The 25,932-nt window shown below is 32.5% G+C and overlaps 1 protein-coding gene across 1 annotated transcript in view; it reads left to right on the forward strand.

The window, feature by feature from the left end:
* The window catches only part of LOC126774437 (collagen alpha-1(XV) chain-like), a 161,627-nt gene that overhangs the window by 46,108 nt on the left and 89,587 nt on the right, over positions 1 to 25,932 (forward strand). Inside the window, exon 2 of the mRNA XM_050495965.1 lies at positions 21,324 to 21,359. Within this exon, the coding sequence (XP_050351922.1) occupies positions 21,324 to 21,359 (36 nt within the window). The remainder of the gene's footprint in view (positions 1 to 21,323; positions 21,360 to 25,932) is intronic.

The following is a 25,932-nucleotide window of genomic DNA, read 5'->3' on the forward strand; positions in this document are numbered from 1 at the left end:
AAAAATTAAATAACGCAATCGACGACGTTAATTATTCATTCTTCTGACAATTATTCATTATCTAAAGACCCGCCCCGCCGTCTTACGGGTACTATAGGTTTGTTTGTGTATATATTAACAAACTATTAATTAATGAATATATATTTTGTTCGAGCGAAACTTATTAAGGTACGGTGTACATAAAGTATAATGTCATATGTATGTGCTACGTGGTTTGTTAAGGTTTGAAAATTAAACTTTGTCGTGGAATTAAAATGGTCTGAGAGAAAACTGGGACATGTATTAATAAATATTAAATATAAATCGGTCTACACATTTATTTACATAGACGATGAATATAGATAACCTTTTCCTCTTTTTAAATTCTACTAAAATTAATTAAGACGTCGCGAACGAAAATTAGTATTACCTACACACAAGGCCATAACGATTTTTCAAATAAATAGAAAATAATTAAAAAAGAAGCCTTTTTAATACTCATAAAATAATTATACATGTCAAATATTGTAATCATTCTAATTTGAGCCGCGCTGCTCCTACGCTGTATCTAACATCATATTTAACATCTAACCTACGCAATTAACGTGTTCTTTGAAGCGTTTTAAATGCTTTTTACATGAATTTAAAATTATTATTTTCATTATTTTTTTTTCCATTACATAAACTACGATTAAGGTAAAAGAAATATTAAGTTATACCAACAGTGTGCTATTTATTTTGTTGATTGAAATAAGACTGTTATTAATATTTAGCTTTTTTATTTAAAATAATGAGGCAGACTGGCAAATGGACCAGCTGATGGTAAGTGGTTATCATCGCCCATAGACATTGGCACTAAAAGAAATAACCTTACGTTGTCAATGTGACACCAATATTGGGAACTAAGATTTTATGACCGTGCTGCCTGTTGAGACGCTGTCTCACTCGTCCTTCAAACTGGATCACAACAATACTAAGTGTTGTTGTTTTCTGCTTAGAATATGTGATGTGTCCAACTCAGACGGAACTGCAAAAAGTACTTAGCCTTACCACCAAGTAAAAGCCGACATACAAAATATACCGTTTTTTTAGCAATAATAATACTTACACTTTCTGTAAATTATGTTGCAACTTTTACAATTATATAATTTATCTAAATATTATTTAGAATAAAGTATATAACACGCATTATCACTAAGTAACTAATAGCAATATGAATTAAAACATATGTAGAATGCTTTATTGTATGTAAAATTTATTATGACCGAATAAAGGCGTGTCGGGTTGTTGATCTTAAGTTGATGGTTGTCTGAGAAATTTCATAATATCTTACCACAATATGCTTCAATAAACAGTAAGCAAACGAGATTTCTTCGTCTAAAGAATCCTTGTTACCTTAATATCTCGCAGTTGAAAGCGGTGAGGTAAGGCATACCGACTCCAGCCAGTATTCCTCGCATTTCGCAATAGATAAATTTTTATAGTATCGTTTTCTCATTCCCGATTGGCCTGTTTTAAAATTCACGTTCCTGTTCACGTTTTCCCAATTTCCTCTCTTTTTAAACTGAACCTGTATTTTCCGATACGTTTTTTCATTACAGGATGCAACAATTTGTAACTCACAATGACATCGTTAAGTTTGTATTAAGTGTAAATTTATACGTTCACCTGCACCGTCCATGGAAGGTAGGATCATATTTCGTCTCATTTGCTCATCAGATATATTTTATATAACTTAAAAGAATCATTCGAGATATTTATTTGTATTTACATAATATCAATTTATAATATTCCTGGAATAACTAATGGAAGATATTAACTTAAAAAATATAGCCATCAAGCAATGCCCTGACGATTTGTAACATGATGATAGTGTTTGACATAATTTATAAATAAAAATAAAATCAATAAATAAATATGGACTAAAATAGATGGAGAGTGGCCGCTGATCGGGGGCATGACGGTATAAGGCAGCGTCAATGCGTTTGCCGTCACGATATACGACTCGATCTAACCCCGTAGACTCAACAATATTAGTTTCACATATATTTTATCATTTACTACGTCGTAAATACTTCATCTAGTTAAATAATATAATAGTAATTTGTGTAAAATAAAATAGTAATTTGTGTTATGTCAACAAAGTCATTAATTCTCTCTTTTTTGAAACTAAGTCAATTCACTTACTATAAGGTGGCCTATTTGCACGTAAGACAATTCTGACGTGCAAATAGGTCACCTTATAGTAAGTGATCACCACCGCCCATAGACATCGGTGCTGTTACAAATATTAAATAATGATTACATTGCCAATGCGCTATCAACCTTGGGAATTACACTCACACACTGTTCAAACCGTAATACATCAATACTAAGTATTGCTATTTGGTGGCAGAATTTCTGATGAGTGGCTAATTGTAAATCCTACCCAGGGCTTGCACAAAGCAAAAATTTGAACTCTGCTTTCTTATAACAAAAAACCTATAATTTGAGATTTATATTATTGTAATATATTATGACACTATCTTTATTATGTTTTGAGATCATCTTAGAAATTTCCGGATAACCACCGTTTATTAGGTGTGTTACGACATACGATAATGTGTCATAGCAAGATAACCCAAATTCCAGGTTATGTTTTAATTTATGGAATTGTATCCGAACGGAACTAGGGTAGCTAGGAAAACCACGTCTGTTATCGAGATATCAATTTTAATCGAGCTATTTTATTCTAATTTTAAAATCTTTATTGATCATAATCCAGCCCATCACTGTCCACTGCTGGAAAAAGGCTTTTCCTAATGTACGTCAATCCCCAGGTTTTTTGTTTTCGGGATCTAGTCGGGTACTGAGGCTCAAAACCTTCATCCAGACTTCGACCTGGCTACTTCTACTCAAATGGTCACCATTGCTTTCACGTATGTGACTAGCCCACTACTACTTTAGTCTGCAAAATTTTGCAAGCCATATCGATTACTACGATTTATCGCCGGATAATCATATTACTGGTTTTTTCATAGATAGACAGGAGAGTAAAACAGGAATATTAGAAATTTCCAAATAAGCATTACTTAAATTATATGAAGAATTGAAGTAAATCTTAATTAGTTTAAGAAATTAAATATTATCTACACCCATTTGATATTTCAAATGTTTGTAAATAATTTTTAAATTCTCTTTAATTTAATTATCACGTTGTCCCTCACTTTTTATTTGTTTTCCTTAACAACTCGTTATATTATTTAACAGAGCTCATAATACCATTAAAGTTGACTTTTAAGCCGCTATAATTGAAATTACAGGCTTACTTATATTTATAGCTCTATTTAATTAAATAAAGTTCGGATTTTAATTCCTTTTTACTCGATATTGTACAGTTAAAATTGCATTTACAAGTGCAGTCTCCATTTATATCACTTTCATATAATGATGAGAGTACAATTTGATACGACTAGAAAGAGTTTAGGCGCAGGACCAATATTACACTCTACGTGCTTTCCGAGGCACACTGCCAACTACTAAGCTTTGGGGTCTTCTTCGGGGATTTCTTGACAGAAAAAGTCTATATTTTAATATTATTATAAGTTTACTGTAAAACTCAAGAGACTAGTTGTATCGTACTGTATACAGTGCGACAATGATATTTTGGCGCATTGCCAAAATCTGGATTAATCGACATCTTGTCAAGGGGCATTTTTGATAGCAACAGGTAAGTGATACCATATCTAATTGGAAATCCTAAATTCCCATCCAATAGTAACTGATTGACAAAATTTTATGAAATATAACAGTATATTTTTCTTACGTACACAAAATATACCTACTGTTTATTTATTTACGAAAAAAGTATTATTAGCTACAATCACGCCGCTAATTCCTAATAAGGTCTAACATTTAAGCGTTTACCATATTTGAAATATATTATTCTCACGACGTACTTGATAACTTAGATGCTTGCTCGGTTTTGAACTTGCGATATGCGGTTACGATTCACATATTGTAGTCATTTCGCTATCTTTACTCATTCAACTATTTAGCATATTTATACTTTTGTTTTGAAAACATTCTAATAATAAATGTCTACACCATTATCATAACAGCACTTTCGAAGCGATCACAGTAAAAGTAAAATTGTCACTTTACTCCAATATCCCGTATGTGGCTACAAAAACTAATAACAGTAAAATGTTCGAAAGCCACCGAATTCCACCGGAAGTATCAACAATTTACGCGACGATGTGAATAATTTTTTTTGTTATCTGCAAACAAAGGAATGGCGTTAAATGTAACGCTATTCGAACTCAATGTTCCTCGAGTAGTTTTAACAAGCACCCGGTAAACGACACAAATGTTTGTATAGACGCCACTGATTGAACAGGGGACGGCAGGGCGAGAATATCACCGCAGGCCACAATAAACTTTAATGTATTCACATAGGTACTATAATGTCTTGCAAAGTTAATGTTATTTATGCACAAGATTAAGTCGGGAAGAAAGTGCCGGTGAGGTGTAACTTTGTCGCTTTGAGACTTCGAGAGGTTTAATGTGTGCCATACTTTTGCGCAGTTTTTATTTTCATAAACAAACTTTTGTATCGGCACTTATAGCTAAAAGTATCACGGAGGTCCCTGATGACTATTTCTTTTAAAATCATTATCATGGTTAAGTTATATAGTTATATAGCCGAGAACAGACCTGGTAATTAGATTACGTGACTCTTAGCGGAAGATAGCGGGTTCGAACCCGGCAACAACATGGAGTTTTCGTGTGTTTATTTAAGCTCAATCGTGTTTATAATAAAATTTAGCTTGTGCTTTGTGATCAAGAAAAATATCATGAAGAAATTTATATGTATCGTAAAAACTGACAAATCTGTATCCACTAAACCACATTAATTATCATAATAAGATTAAACACTAAACCTAAAGAGCTGCTATTATAAGTCTACATTTTACCTGTGTTTATTACTTATTATATGATTGAATTGGCAACACACACTGGTCGAAGATTTTCGACTTGTTTTGCCAGTGTTGCCAGTGATGACTTATGGATCAGAGACGTTGTCGCTCACAATAGACCTAATAAGAAGGCTCAAGGTCACTCAAAGGGCAATGGAGAGGGCTATGCTCGGAGTTTCTCTGCGAGATCGAATCAGAAATGATGAAATCCGCAGGCGAACCAAAGTAACCAACATAGCCCGAAGAATTGCTAAATTGAAGTGGCAGTGAGGGGGCACATTGCTCGCAGAACCGACGGCCGCTGGGGCAGAAAGGTTCTCGAGTGGCAACCACGAACCGGAAGACGCAGCGTGGGCAGGCTCCCTACAAGGTGGACCGACAACTTAGAACGAGTCGCGGGAAGCCGTTGGATGAAGGCACCGCAAGACCGGCCAACGTGGAAATCGTGGGGGAGGCCTTTGTCCAACAGTGGACGTCTTTCGGCTGATATGATGAGATTGAGTTATATTATTATATATTCATTTATTCTGGCCTTCCTTCATACCTTAAATTATAATTTCAATTGTGAGCGGCGAATGAGTCAGTTTAACTGCATTGCTCAAGATATTTGACTTTATTTTACGGTGTCAAGGATGCAAGTGTACAATCTTAAATCTATAATAAATCTAGACTTAGCAAGTCTATTGAAATTTAATACATTTCTAATTTAGTATGTGTTGTTTAAATACTATAATAATATTAAGTTTATTTATTCGTCTGTTGGGGTTTTATCTTTTTTGGATATATATAAAAAACCAACTCTATTCCGACTGTCATGAAATTTTTACGTCATAAATAAAATAAAAATTGTTTATTTCTTTAACGTAAACCTAGGATACAATATATTCAGCTGGGGAGCCCCTCTTAAAACATAGAATTAACCTGTACTAGAAGCTTGTTTATTTAGTGTCTAGCTTATAATATAGCATATGTCTAGATTTTGTGTTCAAGCCCTCGCTATTGGGTATTTATCAGAAATTCTCAGTAGCACCATGGAACTTGGAAGTCAACAGTATTTAAACTTTCGTGCCTCAGATAGCCCGTAAAGCCGATGGTCATACGTATTTTCGTAATAACTTAATTATGTTTCACACTGGAAGTCTTTAAACAGTTTTAAAATAAATTTGAAAAGCTATAAAGTAGCTAACTTTTTGTATATAATATTATATGGTTATTATTTGGATGTACAGAAAAGGAAGCCGAGATAGCCTAGTGGTTAGAACGCGTGAATCTTAACCGATGATCGTGGGTTCAAACCCGGGCAAGCACCACTGAATTTTCATGTGCGTAATTTATGTTTATAATTCATCTCGTGCTTGACGGTGAAGGAAAACATCGCGAGGAAACCTGCATGTGTCTAATTTCACTGAAATTCTGTCACATGTGTATTCTACCAACCCGCATTGGAGCAGCTTGGTAGAATAAGCTCCAAAACCTTCTCCTCAAAAGGGAGAGGAGGCCTTAGCCCAGCAGTGGGACATTAACAGGCTGTTACTGTTACAGATAATATTTGTAAGTTATTTATGTCTTTTTTACTTCGATTGTACTTTGCTCTCTTTTGCTCGAAAGTTATTTTAAAAAAGAGAGAGATCGCAATTGTCGATACCGCTTTGGAACCATTTTAATCCTCATACATTTTTTTTCTATCAATCTGTTCTTTACATTATGTGCCATGAATTATATCAAAATAATTAATATCAATCATCGTATTCACGTCGTATCGTGTTTATACGTATCAAGCAAATACACTCGTAGAATGTTTTTTTGTTTTAAAACATGTTTTCAAATTGTTATCCATGAAACGCGAAAATATCTGGAAACATGTTCCATCGGATGCATCCGACGTCAGATACTAGCATTGACATTGGTTTTTGTGCAATCAAAATTACACGTTTTGTATATTTTGTACGAAGTCTATATAGACTTCGTTTATTTATTTAAATAAACAAGCAAACTAATTAAAAAAAGTAAACGTAACGTGTAGGACTATTAATATCTGATTGCAGAACAAATATCTGCTGGATAAATAAGTAATATTGTTGTGATCCGGTTTGAAGGGTGAGTAAGTCAGTGTAACAACGTTACTTTATAATTTCCTAGGTTGACGGCGTATTAGTGATGAAAATGATGGTTAATATTTCTAACAGCGCCAATGTATATAAATGAAACCATTTAACATCAGTTCTCTTTGCCAACATACCCATTCTATATTGAACAAATATAACAAATTAAAAAAATATTAAACGTTACAATCAGATTATTTAAGTATGTAAGTACAGCGTTTTGTTGTTTAAATTAACGCCTATTAAAGCGATTACGCTAACGATAGCGAATAAACATTCAAAATAATGCAAACATTTGTCGCTGGTACTACGCTCATTGAGATTGAAATGAGCTATTTATTGCTACACGCCACGGCCTTTACGAGATTTCACTGTGTTAGCAGAGTTTTCGCATTTGAATGCGCGAAACATTCGCATAAACGCGAAATATTTTTATTGTTATTACGCGAACGTTATTTCAAAGAGACGCTTGACATTAGAAAACCGAATGAATCGTCTGGCTTACCTTAAAACTACTTTGAAATAAGACTAGCGACTTCATTATTTTAGTCTGATGTTTTTAGATCTCGACTTACATATAAGGTGTGCTTATTGTGAGAACGGTTATAACACGTGAATCTTAGCCTTAGATTGCGGGTTTAAATCCGGTTAAATACCAATGAATTTTCATGTGTTTTTTAATTTAATTGAAAATATCGTGAGACCTGTGTGTTTAAGATGTGCTGGATCATGTAGATCTACCAACCCGCACTAGAGCAGCATGGTAGAAAAAGCTCAAAACGTTGGAAATTTATAGGCTGTTATTTTACTTTTACATATTATATAACAAATGAAATGGAGTGACTATATCGAAATACTTAAGCATGAATATACATATAAATATATAGTTAATAGAATATATAGTTACGTACTTACAAAAATCATTAATAAATTTGTCACAATCTACCAATATTTTTATAAATTTGAAGCTTCAACGCTCAATATTAAAAATATAAAAAATTATTCGCTCCGAAAGGCGCACCTATTATGTACCGTCGTGACGGGATAAATCAATTTCCTGTTATCCCATATCGGTTGTAACTACTACACACGAAGGTTGTATAAAATTTTCATTTTATTAAAAAGTTCATCTTTTAAAAACTGACACCTTTTAAAGCCTGCGTTCTCACAACTAATATACGTACGTACATACGTACATTGCTTTATTCATTATTTTTATCATAACGGTTTCTTCTATTAAAAATCTTTATTACCTAAGATATTCATTATTTTAAAGTTAAGTACTGTTTAAGATTAACCCTTTAAAGATGTAAAGACTTTTACTTCTTGCAGTATCAATTATATATTTTGAAGGTGCCCGTCGGCAGGACGTTTGTTTTTCTACCTTTCTTAAACAAAATACAAAACAAAATAAAAAATATTTCAAAGTAATAAAGTCGACATCGCATTTAATATTAAATCAATTCACTTAATATCTTTGACAGTTCCTTTTTTTTTCTTCCACGAGATTTAATGTTAACATTGAAAAACCTTTTAATATAATAAAATGTGATAGTCAAAACTCGAAAGTAAAAAAAATAAGTAAGAATCATATAAAAACTTTTTGAATAATTGGGTAACAACGAATTTAAACAAAGAATATGTACTATAATTGTATTAAAACTGCATTAATAAAATGTCGTAAGAACCTAAATTTTTAAGTATAACATTTGAACTGCGCAAAGGAATTAAATAGCGTTTTCAGCATCGTTTACTCTAACGTTAAAACTAAAGTTCCAAACATTAATATTCAAGAAAGGCTTACAACACGGTGCCAAGTTTAAGTGGTTTCTGCGGTTACATTTAATACCTATTTAATTTCCTGGACAGATAGTTGGGGTTAATAGCGACAACAACCTCATATGGCTTCAGAAACTACCCTCCATTCGTTTCAAGTACTAAGTAAATGTATATAACATTAATCATTAATACGAATATTACGAACTTACAATAGTGAAAAGTAGTATATGATATTATGTTTAGGATAGATTATTATTATTATTAAATTAATTTACAGTCACGCTAACACACAGAAACACTCATAAATATATTATGAGTGTTTCTTTTAAGTATGTTAAACGTTTCCTCATGACCTTCTTTCATTTAAGTCTGTATTTCAAATGAACAAGAGAAGCGAAAGGTTAGAACTAACATTCCGAAAATGTATCACGTACCTATCATATCAAATACATCTATAATACATTTATAATATTAAATAAGGATAATCTTATAAATTTTCTATTAGAAAGAGCCTATAAAATAGAGTATATTAATTTTAATTGATTTCTGAATTTCCGGACGTATCGAATTGCTGTCTCGTCGGATTATGAGTGAGGGAATAGAGAGTACACCAGTTGGCTAGTCGGTAAGGAGGATATCGTATTGATTTAAATTATTTACCGCTGTTTATTATTACAATATATACCAAGGGTTATATTTAATTACAGAACATTTGTTTCTTATCAGTTAGTTATACAATAAAGATTACACAAACGCTTCCGCCACGCGCATCCGCTTGAAAGTTAAGAAGTTTATCTAAATATAGCTCACTATATCTCCATTTCATACCGCTACTTGTAGCTCTTCTGTTTAAATATTTATCGAGGATGATGTCCTCCGGCTTCTATAGATTCTAATTACAGTGATCATTCTCAAGACCAGCCATCTCTCTACGGGACAAATATAGGATAGCACATGCAACACGAGTATTTCTTAACAGACAAAACAAAATATATTTTTTATTGGTTAAACTCGGTGTTGATCCCCAAGGCTTCAGGATAAATTATACTATACATGTATAATTGATTATGTAATTTATACTAAAAGTGATATTATATATTTAAATATGTATATTTAATTGTTATTGTTTTATTGTCCTCATTAGAGAAAATAAACATATTTCAGTAATATAAATTATATAACAAAATACATTGACTAAAATAATAATAATTAACGCCTAAATCATATTTCACAAAATATATGAATTTAAATTTAAAAAAAAAAACGCTACAGGACGCAACTAGCTACGTGAACGTGAACTAGCGTTCACGCGTGAGGGCATTAAATTGAATTGATATGAATGTAAAACAACGAATTGGAATATTAAATATTAATGGATTTCGGTTGAAATTCAAATTGCTAAGACGGATACGTTTATTCGACAAGATAATAAATCATTTATCATAAAGAGAGATATTTTACAATAAAATATATTATAGATATGACAATTTGTTAAGGAGCCCATTAAATTATTTTAAAAATAATTATTATTATATTTTGATAGTTTTTTGGAAAATGATAATAGATGGCGTTAGTAGTAAATTAAATCGCGCTAGTTTGTTTGGTTTTGTGTTATTGAAACAAAATTATTTGTTTCAATAATACACGTTTGTTTGGAAGCATTGGTTTTATTCTGACATAGTGTTAGAAGTTACCTGCTTGGGAAGTGAGTTTAGTACATACATTTCGTGTAAATTACCTTCAAAATCCACAACTTCGACAGCGTATTTTGTGACTAAAACCCTATAAAATCTGCCATTGCCTAATGTTGAAAAAAATTGCCTAATGCCTATTTTGATTATACATAAAAATAAATTAAATTAGGTAGCCTCTGTAGTATTAGCAGTAAATGAATTATAATCACAAATTAAGCACATGAAAAACTTCAGTAGTGCTTGTCCGGGTTTGAACCCACGATCATCGGTTAAGATTCACGCGTTCTTACCACTGGGCCATCTCGGCTTGACAGGTTAGTAAATAGCTATATAAAAAAGATTAAATTATTTTGAAAACACAGACACACACTTTAATTGAATTTATTTATATAGATGTACAGATGAATAGCGGTTCAATTAGCTATATAATAAGTAGTACGTGGTGTCATTGATTGGTGTTGTTGTAAAGTTTCAAGTTCACATTATTTCCTTCCTTCACGATTTCGAATAAAATTTGCCTGAAAGAGATCGTTGGAAGCGATAAGGCGGCCTTTGCGTGTTAATTTGCTATTCTTTTAGCTTATGTACCTACTGTGTGCAATAAAAATGTCTTTAAAATAAGCCTTTAAGAAACGATACAAATAAATTTCGTTAAATGTTATCAAGTCAAACGGGGGTGACTTTAATCACAGATGGCATCGTCGTTTTTATTTTTTTATTTAAAACAGGTAAGTAAATGAGTCACCTGATGATAAGAAGTCACTACCATCCAAAGCTTTAAGCAATATTAACCATTCCTTACATCACCAATGCGCCACCAACCTTGGGAACTAAGACGTTAAATGTCCCTTGTGCCTGTAATTACACTGACTCACTCACCCTTCAAACCGGAACACAACATTACTATGTATAATTGCTGTTTGGCGTTAGATTATAAAATGAATGAGTGGTACCTACCGTATCACTACCAATTTATGCATTTATTTACTTAGTATTTTAAACAACAACAAGAATCGCAGGACCTATAGGAGTTTGAGAGGTGAAATGGTCCAATTGTTAGAAATTGTTAGTCGTAGCTGAAGATTGCGAATTCATATTGGTAAGAACCACTGAATTTTCAACTGCTTAATATGTGTTTATCCATCTCTTGATATGCGGTGAAGAAAACATCCTAAAGAAACCTTCATCGGAAAAAAAATCTTGCCACATGTGTATATAAAATAACCTGCATTGGAACAGCGTACTTAAATACGGTTTACCAGCTCACGTGTTCCCCTCTTACAAACCAGGTTCCTTCAAACGAGGCGTGAAGTGGACCGGCAAGGGGGGGCGGCTAGTCCAGAACATTCTTCCCGACTGTACTGGCCGTTTGGACTCTACTACCACTTACCATCAGGTGGAGTAGAGTTATTTGCCTTCCCGGAAAATATAAAAAAAATCATTTAAATAATAGAGAAAATTAAAAAACAAGTAACAGAAAAATTAAATCGAGTAAGCGTACGTAATACGATGAATGTTACAATAACCTAATATATTAGTACAGTGCAAAAAAGTATGGATATTTTGTGATATGAAATAGGGTAGTCTAGTAAAAAATAGTGCGTATACAAAGTAATGATTACTAAGAGAGGAGACACATTAGATTTATCTGATGTTTTTAAATTGGTGTGCGATTATTTCTTATTTTGGTAGGTAATGTATAGTATAATGTGTGTATTTATTTATGTTTATGCTTATAAATATATATAAATTAACGAATTTAATATAAACTCCGAACCTTCTCGAGGAGATAATACCCTAGCCCAGGTGGAGATTTTTATAGGGTTTTTCATAGTACTAGAGCCGAGCTTAGGCGTACATTGCAAATGGCCTTGTTCAACAATGGATTGCGATGGCGGAATGATGACAATGATCTAATTTAATATCAAAATTTAATCTCAGACCTCAAATTTCTAGTTGGTTCTCTTTATTAGAATCTATATTTTAAATTAAATAGGTTTAAGAATATTTGAATTTGAAAATGTTAAGTTGGAGTGAGCGAAGCTGAATTTGTGAAATTGCATGACGAGTAAGCCTATAATTGCGATGTATAGTGTTTTTTGTGTATAGTGTTTAGTTTCAGCATTTGGAGTTATTATTTTTTGGGACAGACATATATAAACATTGTATATTGTGTTGGCTTCCTATAAAATGAAATAAAAAAAATCTTACCATCATAACAAAGCACTTACACACTAAATATTAAATTACAAACTGCCGGTATTATTCATAGTTTATTCCTAATAAACACCTGATAAACTGAGTTCAGTTTGTTCCGATATGAATCCCTGATTTTGCTCTATAATCCAAGCTCATAGCGATATTCGCTACCCTACTTATTAATTCAGTTGACAGCAAATCACTTGAGGTTTGAACTACAAGTATTTTATCGTTGAAGTTTAACTGCGTATGGAAGCAATGTATCAAAACACGCTGAGGAAGCAACTTGCTTACGAATTGTATGTAAGTATTTCTTATTAATTTGTAGCTGAAAATTATAACGTAGAAATTAATAATCCGACTGTGTTCCATTTTCAAAAATCCGCTTATAAAAAGGAAACATTTTCGCGGGGTTCGATATCTTAAAATCAACATTTAACAAATAAACATTTTTCAAATGTATTTCATTAATTATTATTACATAATTATGTATATTGATTCAGAAGTTAATACCAACAACAGTAACAATATGTAAATATCCCACTACTGGGCTAAGGCTAAGGCTAAAAGCCGAGACGGCCCAGTAGTAAGAACGCGTGAATCTTAACCGATGATCGTGGGTTCAAACCCGGGCAAGCACCACTGAATTCTCATGCGCTAATTTGTGATTATAATTCATCTCGTGCTTTACGGTGAAGGAAAACATCGTGAGAACACCTGCATGAGTCTAATTTCACAGAAATTCTGCCACATGCGTATTCCACCAACCCGCACTGGAGCAGCGTGGTGGAATAAACTCCAAGCTTTCTCCTCAAAAAGGGAGAGGAGGCCTTCAGCCCGGCAGTGGGATCTTCATATGCTGTTACGGTTACGGGCTCAGGCCTGCTCGCCTCTTGAGGAAGATTGGAGCTTTTTCCACCATGCTGCTTCATGTAGGTTTCCTCATGTAGTTTTTTTTTGCATTGGCATTACAATAATAATAGCAATAGATATAGCGAATGACCAAACTAAATTAAAAAAATATTATATATTATTTAAAAAATATGAAATCGATCGGTATTATTGTTTATTATAAGTTGTATAATATAATATAAATAATCGCTTTTTTTGCTAACGCAACGAGGAAATAAATCATAATGTAACATGTTAGTTATTTTTCTGTTTATGAATTTATTTTATATCATTTAAATTAATCAAAAACATCGATACAACAGTCTTGAAGTGCTTTGCGAGGCGGCCACGTTAGGCGTGTAATGTTCAAACTCTGAGCTAACAAATAAATTACTTATTGGATTAGAATAATTTACACACTAAGAATTAATATTATCATGAAATTATGATATTGAAGTGAAGATATACCATAATCTCGTTGGAACATTAGAAAATCCGAGCAATACAATACCCATATTGAAGCAAATATATGTATAACCAATAGACATATCTGTTGCGTTTGCGAACCGCAACCGGCGGTAATAAACACGATGCTATTACGCCACCCAAACGGATATGGTCAAGATTATACACATAGAACTCTATATTAAAATCAAATGATCCTCACAGTTTTCAATCAAAACATACATTTTCAATATTTGATTAAAGAAACAGAACTAACATACATTAAGCTAATAAAAAAACATTTAACTGGCATAAGCGCTCTATTCGACAGGGTTTAACCAGAACAATAACTTAGGCTTGCTATTCACTGGATTTAACATACTATATTATAATATTTAATGCTATTTAAAAGTCGAAGATGAATAATATTTATATATTAATAATATTTATGTATTTGAAAATTTATACAAAAATAAAACTCTCTCTTTGTAATTATGTGATGTGTGAACAGTGATTTTTATATAGTCTGACACATGTCAACACTACAGAACACTATGAAATTGATTGTTGAATGCATATTAAAATCAATACGAGGAGAATATTCTGACGTGATTAAGAAGCCTTGTTATACATACAAGCAACCTTCTAACTGAAACATAAGAAAATGTGCGTAACGCTAGCTAAAATAAAAAATCTAAATTAAAATTAATACTTTCCTGAAGCGAAATTATTTATCCGTCAGAAAAATTACATGTTCACATTTTTAGGTCGAATTTTAGTTAAATTTTTCTTAAAATAAATTAAAGTTCTAATAATATACTTTACTTTAAAAAGGTAGAAGGTTAGCCTTAAAAAGGCCCTCATGTTAGGGTTAATACAAACGAATCGGAGAGAGTGTAATTGATGCATGTCAATCGAATAGATTACTCTAATCGACCCACGCCCCGCCCACATTGTTTAGTAATAGGAGAAAATATCATAACAAAATATACGTGATTCGATTTAACGATTATTTATCGATTTTATGACATTTCGCTATTGAACTGTCATTTTGGTTATATAATAATATTTATCTATGATGTTAACGTAGGTATGTATATATATTTTAGATATGTATGAGGTATTATGGTTAACGCATCAAAAACAAGCTAAGCCTCTCTAACCAATTAAGCACAAGTGTTCTTGCTTGTTACTTGGTACGAATACGTATAGGATTCATTTTATATTCGGGCGCCGCTTCGCCCTCGTGTTAGGGGTTACGAGTAGGTATAAAAAGTAGCTTATGTCCTTTCACGAGCTCAAAGCTTCATACCAAATTTAATGAAAATCGGTTCAATGGTTTAGCCATAAAAGCGTAACATACAAACAGAGTTACTTTCGCATTTATAATATTAGTATATTTTAATATGTTTTAATTTTAGCACTGTATGTATTTATTAAATCATCTGTAAGAATATAAATAAGCTATCTCATTTTTTAAGTTAAGTTATAAAAGTGTATTTTCAAAGTTCATAATTTTAATTAATTTAATTATAAATTTAACATCTGTTTTATAGATAAATTGATAATAAAATACTTAATGCATCCATAGATTACCGATAATTACATTGTAATACTTAAACCGCTATCACATACTTTATTTAAAACTCTCCGAGATGTATCATGGACGCTGTAATAGACACACATTAATGAAGATTGAAAGTTCATAAGAAGTGAATGGTAAAGATAAATGGTAAATAATGACTTCTTCATTACTATCGGAAATAACGCTATTAAACTACGGTCACTTGTGCGGACTCATTTAGGGCTCGGACGGAATACAGACAAGACTGTCTTGCGATTAATTGCGTCTTTACATTTTTCGTTTCTGACGTGACACCCATCATTTAATTTCTGTTCAAATATTTTGATTTTAGTGTAAGTAATGAACAATGAAATAAACACCTTAAATACCTGGCCGCCAAAAAAATCGACCCACCCGTATTTTTTTACTTACAAAGTTGTTATCTTAACTATGCGAAGACCTAGGTGGATTGTTTTACTTATGGGACATACATTTAACATTTTATTACCCACTTGATATTGATTTGGAGGAGTTGTAAGTGTTATTGAGGATATTTGGAATATTTTTAAAGTATTGATAAGAAAACGTTACTTTGTGCACAAAGTGCATGGTTAGTTTATTTCCAGTTCTTAACGCGGAGTCATCTCGGTTCGATGTTTATTGTTGATTAAGTGTATGAAACTTTGTTGAAACAATAATTTTAATAAGTTTAAACATAGAAAATGGATACTACTGAAGCAGAAGCTGCTCAAGTCGTCGGCTCTTATTCATGAGGGGTTAAGTCAACGAAATGTGGCTAGAACACTAAAATTAAGTCGTTCAGCGGTGCGAAGAGTGTACAAACGCTACTTGGAGACTGGGGAGTATCGCCGGAGACCAGGATCTGGCAGGGGGCGTGTCACGAACCCGACCGATGACCGTTTTATTGGTTTGACGTCTTTAAGAAACCGACATCTTTCGGCTGTTGACGTTCAAGGTAGACTCCGAGAAAGTCGTGGAGTGTCTGTGAGTGAAAATACTGTAAGAAGAAGACTTCGAGAGCAAAACTTAACCCCTCACAAGCCAGCAACAGGACCAAAACTCACAGCATCCCATCGACAAGCAAGACTACAATTTGCTAGGCAGCACGTCGATTGGACACTGGACCAATGGGTCAGTATTGTTCAGTGATGAAAGCCGAATGTCTCTAGTAGGCTCTGATGGATGACGTAACGTCATGCGAAGGCCAGGAGAACGCTACTCTCAGTGTTGCATTCGAGAAACAGTCCGATTTGGTGGAGGCTCTACAATGTTTTGGGGAGGTATTTCTTTGACGGGACGCACAGAGCTGGTTTTTTTTCGTAATCGTGCTGTTAATGCTGAAACTTACATAATGGACATTCTGGAGCCTCATGTGATGCCTTACGCTGGATATATTGGGGATAATTTCCAACTTATGCACGACAACGCACGACCTCACGTCGCTAGAATTGTTAAAGACTATCTCAGGGAAGTCGAAATTCCAATTATGCAGTGGCCAGCCAATAGTCCGGACTTAAACCCGATAGAGCACCTCTGGGACCAGCTAAAACGTACGGTTCGAGCACGAAATCCAATTCCAGAAACCCTAAATCAACTGGAAGCTGCCCTAACTGAAGAATGGCAACGGACCCCACAGGAAGACATTAAAAAGCTAATCAGGTCACTTAATAGGCGTATGCAGGCAGTGATTAGGTCAAGAGGTTGAAACACTCCCTATTAAAGTAAGATTTAGGCACCCAAATTTAAAAACAAACGGTATAATCGTTTTGTACACAAAAAAATAAAATTGCGTAAAATTTTGTGTTTTCGTGTTTTGTCACATATTTACCTAAAAACCTATTTTTGCGCACTATTTCTGTTTTTGTACAATCCTACAATTGCATTTTTTCATTATCAATCTTAAAAATATAAATATGTGGTAGTTTAAAACCATACGATAGCTTTTTTACAAAAAATGTAGGTGGGTCGATTTTTTTGGAGGCCAGATATTAATTATATGATATGGGCTTCTTATATTCTATAGTACATGGAATTCAAATGAGAAAAAACCTTTTATAAAAACATCATGGAACAGTTGCCCTAGACCTAAGTTTGAAATTTGTTTCTACTTGAACACAGCTTTTATACGACAACCTTTCAAGCAATAGGTACCTTTTTTATTATAAGGAATATAAGGTTTGATTTAATAATACAATTAATTAAATTGTATTTTGCTGCATAATAGAGAGAGCAATATGTCACAGTTTCAATAAACAAAACTTTATGAAGAAGACGGTTAATAAAAAAAGGATATAAGACAGTCACCGCGTCTGTGTTCGTCCTTATCCACAATTATACCGGTAGCCGGAGGTTAAGAGCAAAGTCATCCATCAAACATTATCAACGGGTGGGTCCGTTCAAAAGGGTCAAGCCAGAAGTACGGTTATACATTGATTTAAAATTTTCTCTGGAGAACGTTAGAATAAAATGATCAAACATATACATTTGATCGAGTATTTCTGAACGCTTGTATAATTTTAAACGATCTATGAAATAATTTAGATAGCGGATTTTTTAATAACTTATTTAAGCACATCTATTAAAATAAAAGAATTGAATTATGTAACTCTGTCATAATATTTTTTTTAACCGTAATTCGAACATCACTCTTTAAGCTCTTTGAAAGGATAAAAACGACATGGTCCGCACTCCTCAGGCGTCTGGTTTACATTGATTATTTTTTTATCTTAAGTTCGATCTTACAACATCTTACAACTATTTATAGGACATAAAGTAAGTTTTATAGAAACGTGGGTGGTCCTTACAATAGATATATTGTTCCTTTTTTAAAAAAGTTTTCTTTAAGGGTTTTAAATATTAAAGTATAGTGACCAGGGTCTGAATTCTACTAAGCTATAACGATACTATAACCGATTCAATTCCGATCCAACTTTGACTATTCTATATTTATTCGGATTGGAACCGGACCGATATGATGATCTATATACCGTTATGTCAAAACCAAACTTACATGTCAAAGTTTATGCCAATAGTCGATAATTAAATTAAATAATAAGTAACCGGATAAACGGCAACGAGAACGCTTCGATTCGATTGCGATAATTTGACAATCCGTTACTAGAATTTTCCCCCAGTTCATATTATTTGATTTGAACGTCTTTTCAATGAAGTTTAAGTAGTGAACGAATTATTTAGCAACATTTTGAAGTAGCTCGCGGATCTTCTGGCATGGAATTCAAAGTAGGATCTCGTACTTGTTCCAAATTTCAAGGCAAAAGTTTGAGGTTCTATAAACATATCAGTACGAATACTTTTATACAAAAATATTATTCATAAAATTTGCTCAATAAAAACTTTCTTATATATATGTAACTTTGCCTCAATGCAAAATAAAACCTGTTTCACTGAAATGTATAACTTGCGGCTTTACCTGTAAATGTTGTTTAGGGACTGATTAGAAAAATAATACTGTGTTTTCTTTTTTCAAATGTCAAATCAATGATGTTAAAACGAAACTAAACAATGTTTAATAAATTTTGTTTAGCGACTGATTAGTAAAGCAATGATATGTCTCCTTCCTTTAGATGTCAAATCTTTGATGACAAAAAGAGACAAATCAATTTTTAATAAATATTGTTCAGGGGCTGATTAGTAGAGCAATGCTGTGTCTTTTTCTTTCAAATGTCAAATCTATGATGACAAAAATACACAACTGCCAGTCAACTCCTAGTAAACAATGTTTAACAAAGTTACTGTTTAGCCTTAAACTAGTATTTGCTTAATGGTCGAAATTAGATCATAATTATTATTGTATAGTTGAGGAAAACATTTTTCAAACTCTTATTTTTTTTTATATAATAGGAAGGCGGACGAGCATATGGGCCACCTGATGGTAAGTGGTCACCAAACGCCCTTAGACATTGGCATTCTAAGAAATGTCAACCATTGCTTACATAGCCAATGCGCCCACAACCTTGGGAACTAATATTTTATGTCCCTTGTGCCTGTAATTACACTGGCTTACTCATCCTTCAAACCGGAAAACAACAAAAACAAGTACTGCTGTTTTGCGGTAGAATATCTGATGAGTGGGTGGTACCTACCCAGACGAGCTTGCACAAAGCTCTACCACCAGTACATTACAGTATTTATTAAAATACAGTAGTAGTATTTACATTATTTTATTGATAACATATAACTTCATCAATAGCTACTAAACAAAAAGGAAAAACTAAAATCGGTTTATAGACAAAGGAGAAAATTACTATAAAATGAAAACTGAATTATATATAAATAACTGGCATAAAACATGATTAAACCTTAATATTTGAAGACAACATATATAATAATAAGTATTGATTTCTAAACACGGATAAACTTGTAACTAAATTGTATCCGTTCACCATTTATCATTTGGTGACAACGACCAATGTCACCAGCTGAGAGAGCGTTACATTACTACCAACATAACAGTCAATCGTTAATATACATTTAAGCGACTGTAGACCCTATTACATAGATATAAAGGTAACAAATTCAAAGAGAAGTGTAAATGGTTTTGTATAACATAAATCTTGGGATATCTCGAGTGTTGTACAGTAACCATGTTCGTAAATAGTTGAATACTAGATATATCTTTAAGTCATAAAGTATGAATATCACATACGTGTCAGTAATATTTAAGAATAAAATTGTAATCTTCATTTAAATACTTATAAACTTTAATACTTTGACATTGCATTGTAAGTTATAAATAACACATCAAAACATTTAGAGTTTCCTAATCTGTTTATTCAATGTGATTAAGATAAAATATAAACAAATCATAGTGAATTCATCATTTTTTGACTTGTCTGTTATATCTGTCATATTTTATAAAACTGTTATCAATATAAAATTTAACATGCATTCGTGTATAATTTATTTGTATATCTGAATATTTTAAGTGTTATACTTTCAATAAAAATACCGCACTCATTTCTTTTTGATATTTTTTTTATTTATACGAAACCCTAGGTATAAGCTTGATAAGCCATATTTCATATTTATAATCAATCTTCATAAATATACGTACATTAAAACTGTAATAATTATTACTCATTTGTCAATGATAAGCTATTATGTATTTCTTTAATAACAACGACCTCATCATACCTCATAACAATTTGGAATTGTGAAGAAATAATCAAAAACATATTTTCAACATTGATATGCACGTTCCAGACTATACACACGTACTAGACAATTTTTATTATAATATGTACAAATTGTATATTAAAAAATATATTAGATTTCTCTAATATACATTATATCAATAATAATAAACTAAACTAAAACTAAAAAAAATAGGTAATTAAAAAAATCTAGTATGTATATATAAGAGAATTAATATTTTATTTAAGAGCTGGCCCAGTGTGAACCATGTCTTGTCGTGAACCCGGACTACCAACGTTTAATTTCGCTGTGTTTTATTCATTACGTGCTTGGTGGTGATGGAAAACATCCTTTGGAATCCTGCATATGTCCTGTATTCTAACCCGCATTAGAGAAGCGTGGTGGAATAAGCTCTAAGCCTTCTCAAGAAGAGGCTCTTACATTTGCATAAGATACAAAGATTTATTTATTAGACCTTTACATTTTTTACTTCTTTTAAATATATAATTAATTGCTTAAATAATCATTTTGTTTTCAGACTAAATCTCTGTTCAAGACGTGAATTGAATTTTGGGTAAGTATTAAACTTTAATTAGACACCGCAAAGAGTTAAATTGCAGACTTTTTTTATAGTCCGAAATATAGAAAATTCTCTCAACATTTAAACGCCTCTAGCTATAAGATTCCGAAGCTAAACTAACAAAATTCCTTAAAGTTTATAGACTTAAAAACACATGGCTATTTTTCTTTGTAAGTTACAAACAATTACAATAAGAGTGGTCATACAAATGTAATTTAATATTATACATTTTATTAGTTACCTAATTTTATGTTTTACCATTGAAGAAAAAGTAATATGTATCTCAATAATCAACGCCAATTTATTTTTTATTTATATAGCAATAGGAAATAAATTTAAATTTCTACCGTCAGTATATACGAGTAACTTAATAAATTATTCATACAATCAATATATTTTTTATTCACCTCTCAATAATATGATTAATCATGACATTGGCGATAGAATTTGTTCCAAGATTGTTCATCAAAGTGAATTTGCGGTGAAATTAACTGGAAACTCTATTCAGTAAGTTGGCGAGTTCGGGGATGTTGGACGTAATGGACTTAACGCCCCTGCGACGTTCTATCTTCAAAACAAAAGACCTATTGTTTCGAGGTATTCCTGTTAAGATTCGATAGTCTTTGCACACTGGATATATATTTCTTACGTTTAACATTACGCCTATAAATAAAATTTGTGTACGACGATTATATTACGATTTTATTGAGAGAAATAAATATCATTTCATTTTCATGTTAATCCACCCCTGAGGAAATTGTATGCTTATTCTCAATTAAATTGTATTAATGCTTGTTTTCAAAAAGTTACTTTACTGGTGGTAGGGCTTTGTGGAAGCTCGTCTGGGTAGGTACCACCCACTCATCAGATATTCTACCGCAAAACAGCAATACTTGATATTGTTGTGTTTCGGTTTGAAGGGTGAGTGAGCCAGTGTAATTACAGGCACAAGGGACATAAAATCTTAGTTCCCAAGGTTGGTGGCGCATTGGCTATAAGCGATGGTTGACATTTCTTACAATGCCAATGTCTAAGGGCGTTTGGTGACCACTTACCATCAGGTGGTCCATATGCTCGTCCACCTTCCTATACTATAAAAAAAAAAAACAAAAAAAAAGTATCGAAAATTATAACTCCATACTTCAAAATGAGACTGCATTACCTTAAACAACAAAACCAACACACGCAAATTAGAATTTAGTATCAAAAGTCATTAGATAGTATAGAGATAATGTTCATTGATCATTATTGAAAAATGTAAACGTGGGAAGAGTACGATTCACCTAAAAATAGTAATTATTTGTTTGAAAATATATAAACGTTATAACTAAAAACATCTATCCGCGATTTTCTGAATAACCAATTAACTGTCCGTGTTATATTTCAGTGGGTCAGCGGAAACGTACTTCGTTTAACAGCACTACAGTGCGAAAGAGGCACAAATGTTGCTAGAATCACGAATATTTAATTGGACAAGTTAATTCTTATTTGTATTGTTAGTTTAATTAATACAACAAATTTTATAAAACAAGTATAGTACAGAATTAGTATTTTGGACTTAACTTACGTATAAAGAAACTGTTTATAGCGTTATGAGAAATAAAAATATAATGGAATTATTTAAAAATAAAGATATATAATAATAATATCCTAGGACATTTTTCACACACGGCCATCTGATCCCAAATTAAGCTTGTACAGAGCTTGTGCTATGGAAACCAGACAACTGATATACTACATATACTACTTTTCTTTTGTAAATACATACTTATATAGATAATTACACCCAGACTCAGGACAAACAGACATGTTCATGCACACAAATGTCTGTCCTGGGTGGGAATCGAACCCACAACCTTCGGCGTGAAAGGCAAGTGTTCTACAAACCACGCCAACCGGCTCAGTGATAAGTATACTAAATATATAATACTTAACTATAAGAGTTACCTATAAGTAAAACCGGATTAAATACAATTATCTTATCATTTATTTTTCTAATGTCAAAACATCGATACTTTGAACCGCTGTGCTCAAACCGCTTTACTGGTGGTAGGGCTTTGTGCAAGCTCGTCTGGGTAGGTACCACCCACTCATCAGATATTCTACCGCAAAACAGCAGTACTTGGTATTGTTGCGTTCCGGTTTGAAGGGTGAGTGAACCAGTGTAATTACAGGCACAAGGTACACAAAATCTTAGTTCCCAAGGTTGGTGGCGCATTGGCTATAAGCGATGGTTGACATTTCTTACAATGCCAATGTCTAAGGGCGTTTGGTGACCACTTACCATCAGGTGGCCCATATGCTCGTCCACCTTCCTACTCTATAAAAAAAAAAATTGAAAGGAGAGTAAGCCAGTGTAATAGCAGACACAAATTACATGACATCTTAGATCTCGTAATTCACTGAATGGTGTTTTTAAATATAATTTTTAATAAAAATAGACAAACAAACGAGCAATCACGCCACCTTATAGTAAATAATCACCATAGACGTTGATATTGAAATATTAACCATTCCTTGCATCGTCATTGCATCACCAACCGCTAACACATTAGTGTTACTAAAATTAATTATATGAATAATTCATTGGAACAATATGTTTACGCATAATAGAGCGTTATGTAATGTGCCGTTACAGCATACAGTCGGTCTTTTGCGGCCTTGGAAGGCACGATGTAAATAACAAACCTTACGCTGACGTCATCTGAAGCTCGAAATCTCGAAATCTTGCTTACGTTTGAAATCTTATTTAGCCCCTACCGTGTATGGAGTGCTAAGATATTTACACATAATAAATAAACTCAAGTTATGTATACTTATTAAAATGATATCTCCTAAAAATCAGATCAATTACAATAACCTGTATAATCCGGTTTGTCAATCCTTACTAATATTATAAAAGCTGAAGTGAATTTATTTGTTTGTTGGCTTGTTACGCTTTCTCGTCATAAATACTCAAACGATCGTTATAAAATTATGCATGCACATTGTCATAGGTACAACAAAAGAACCCTCAAACGCGTAAAATATCATGGTCGGAAACGAGTAGTTAGTAATCAAAATACGTTCCTTAAAAATAATTGATGTAATCCATTAACGTTCAGAATCTTATCTTTAAAGGGAAGTTGCTCTCTCTCACTAACTATTAGTTCGTTGATAGCTAGAAATCCGGTCACAAGACGTACTTAAAGCCAGTAGTGTAAGATTACTGGTATTTATACACATATCTTATTGCGATACAATCTCTATTTATATACACATTTATGTGACTAAAAATCTTATGCAAAATATGTTTATAGTGTCTATTCTAAAAGTATAAAATGTATATTTATATATATATATATATATATATATATATATATATATATATACATATATTTAAAGAATAGTTATTGTACTTTTTTGATTGTCTCGTTGTTGGTCAAGTGGGTAGGTAAGGCCGCAGACTCGGAGGTCCAGGGTTCAATTCCCAGGTCGGGCCGGTAAGAAGTTATTGAGTTTTTCTGTTGAAAATTTGGAAGTTGGATGGTGGTGTGTCACGTAAGCAAAGTAGTCTAGTCGATTGGTCTAATTGGTCTGTCTAGTGGACTTTGTAGCATAATTTTCAATGGCAAGCAGCAATTACGCAGTAATATAAAAAAAAATATCTGCATTCGGAACAGTTCGCGATATCACGAATTATGACAACAACAATAAGACATATAATATAGGTTTTATTATATTAACAACAATATGACCTCAAATTCTTATGTCTGCTTCAGAACCTTTGCCAAGTTATTTCTAAAGACTGTGGTTGAAGGAATGATGGTATAATTCGCTCTTTAAGGCCTTCTTTTGCTAAATAATATTGCGATACTTTGGTAAGTTATTTATTTGATGTATCTTTTAATAAGTAAAATTACGTGCTATTTTAAAAGTTAAATGTATACATTTAGTATTAACGGCGGTAGCGTGGATATTTTTAAAAAACGAAGCTTTGTTTTAGTACAGAACATGTTCTTTATTCCGTTTCATTAGATCACAGTGTAAATAAAAAGTAATCAAGTGAGTAATAGTATTGTTATAGTGTTAACCCAGAGGACGTCGTATATCAAAACGTCGCCTTGGACAGGGATGATTTAACGTGAGATATAGCGACTTTGAATGGAGTTATTTTCATTGCAATATCAAGTATAAATCTCTAAGAGCGACGGATGTATGCAAGTGCAAACTTATTTTGTTGTACAACTTCCATTATTACATATTGCAGTTTCAATATGAAAATATAATTGTTTCGATATTTTATTTATATAAATACATATTATTTATTATATGGACATAACTTTGTATTAGTTATACAAAGCTTTAATATTATCTTATTTCACATTTTCATTTTGATTTATACAATAGCAAACGTATTATAAGAAATCATATTAAGTAGGTACCATAAAAAGTTCACCGCTTACCAGATTTGAGTCTTTTTAAATGACCCGTGTAATATATTATTCCCGCCAGGATAGTACAAGAAATGAATGGCCTATAAATATGATCAATTTCACCACATTTAGTTCCTCATGAAACGGTTCGT

Source organism: Nymphalis io, chromosome 16, assembly GCF_905147045.1.
Source record: "Nymphalis io chromosome 16, ilAglIoxx1.1, whole genome shotgun sequence".
Lineage (NCBI taxonomy): Eukaryota > Metazoa > Arthropoda > Insecta > Lepidoptera > Nymphalidae > Nymphalis > Nymphalis io.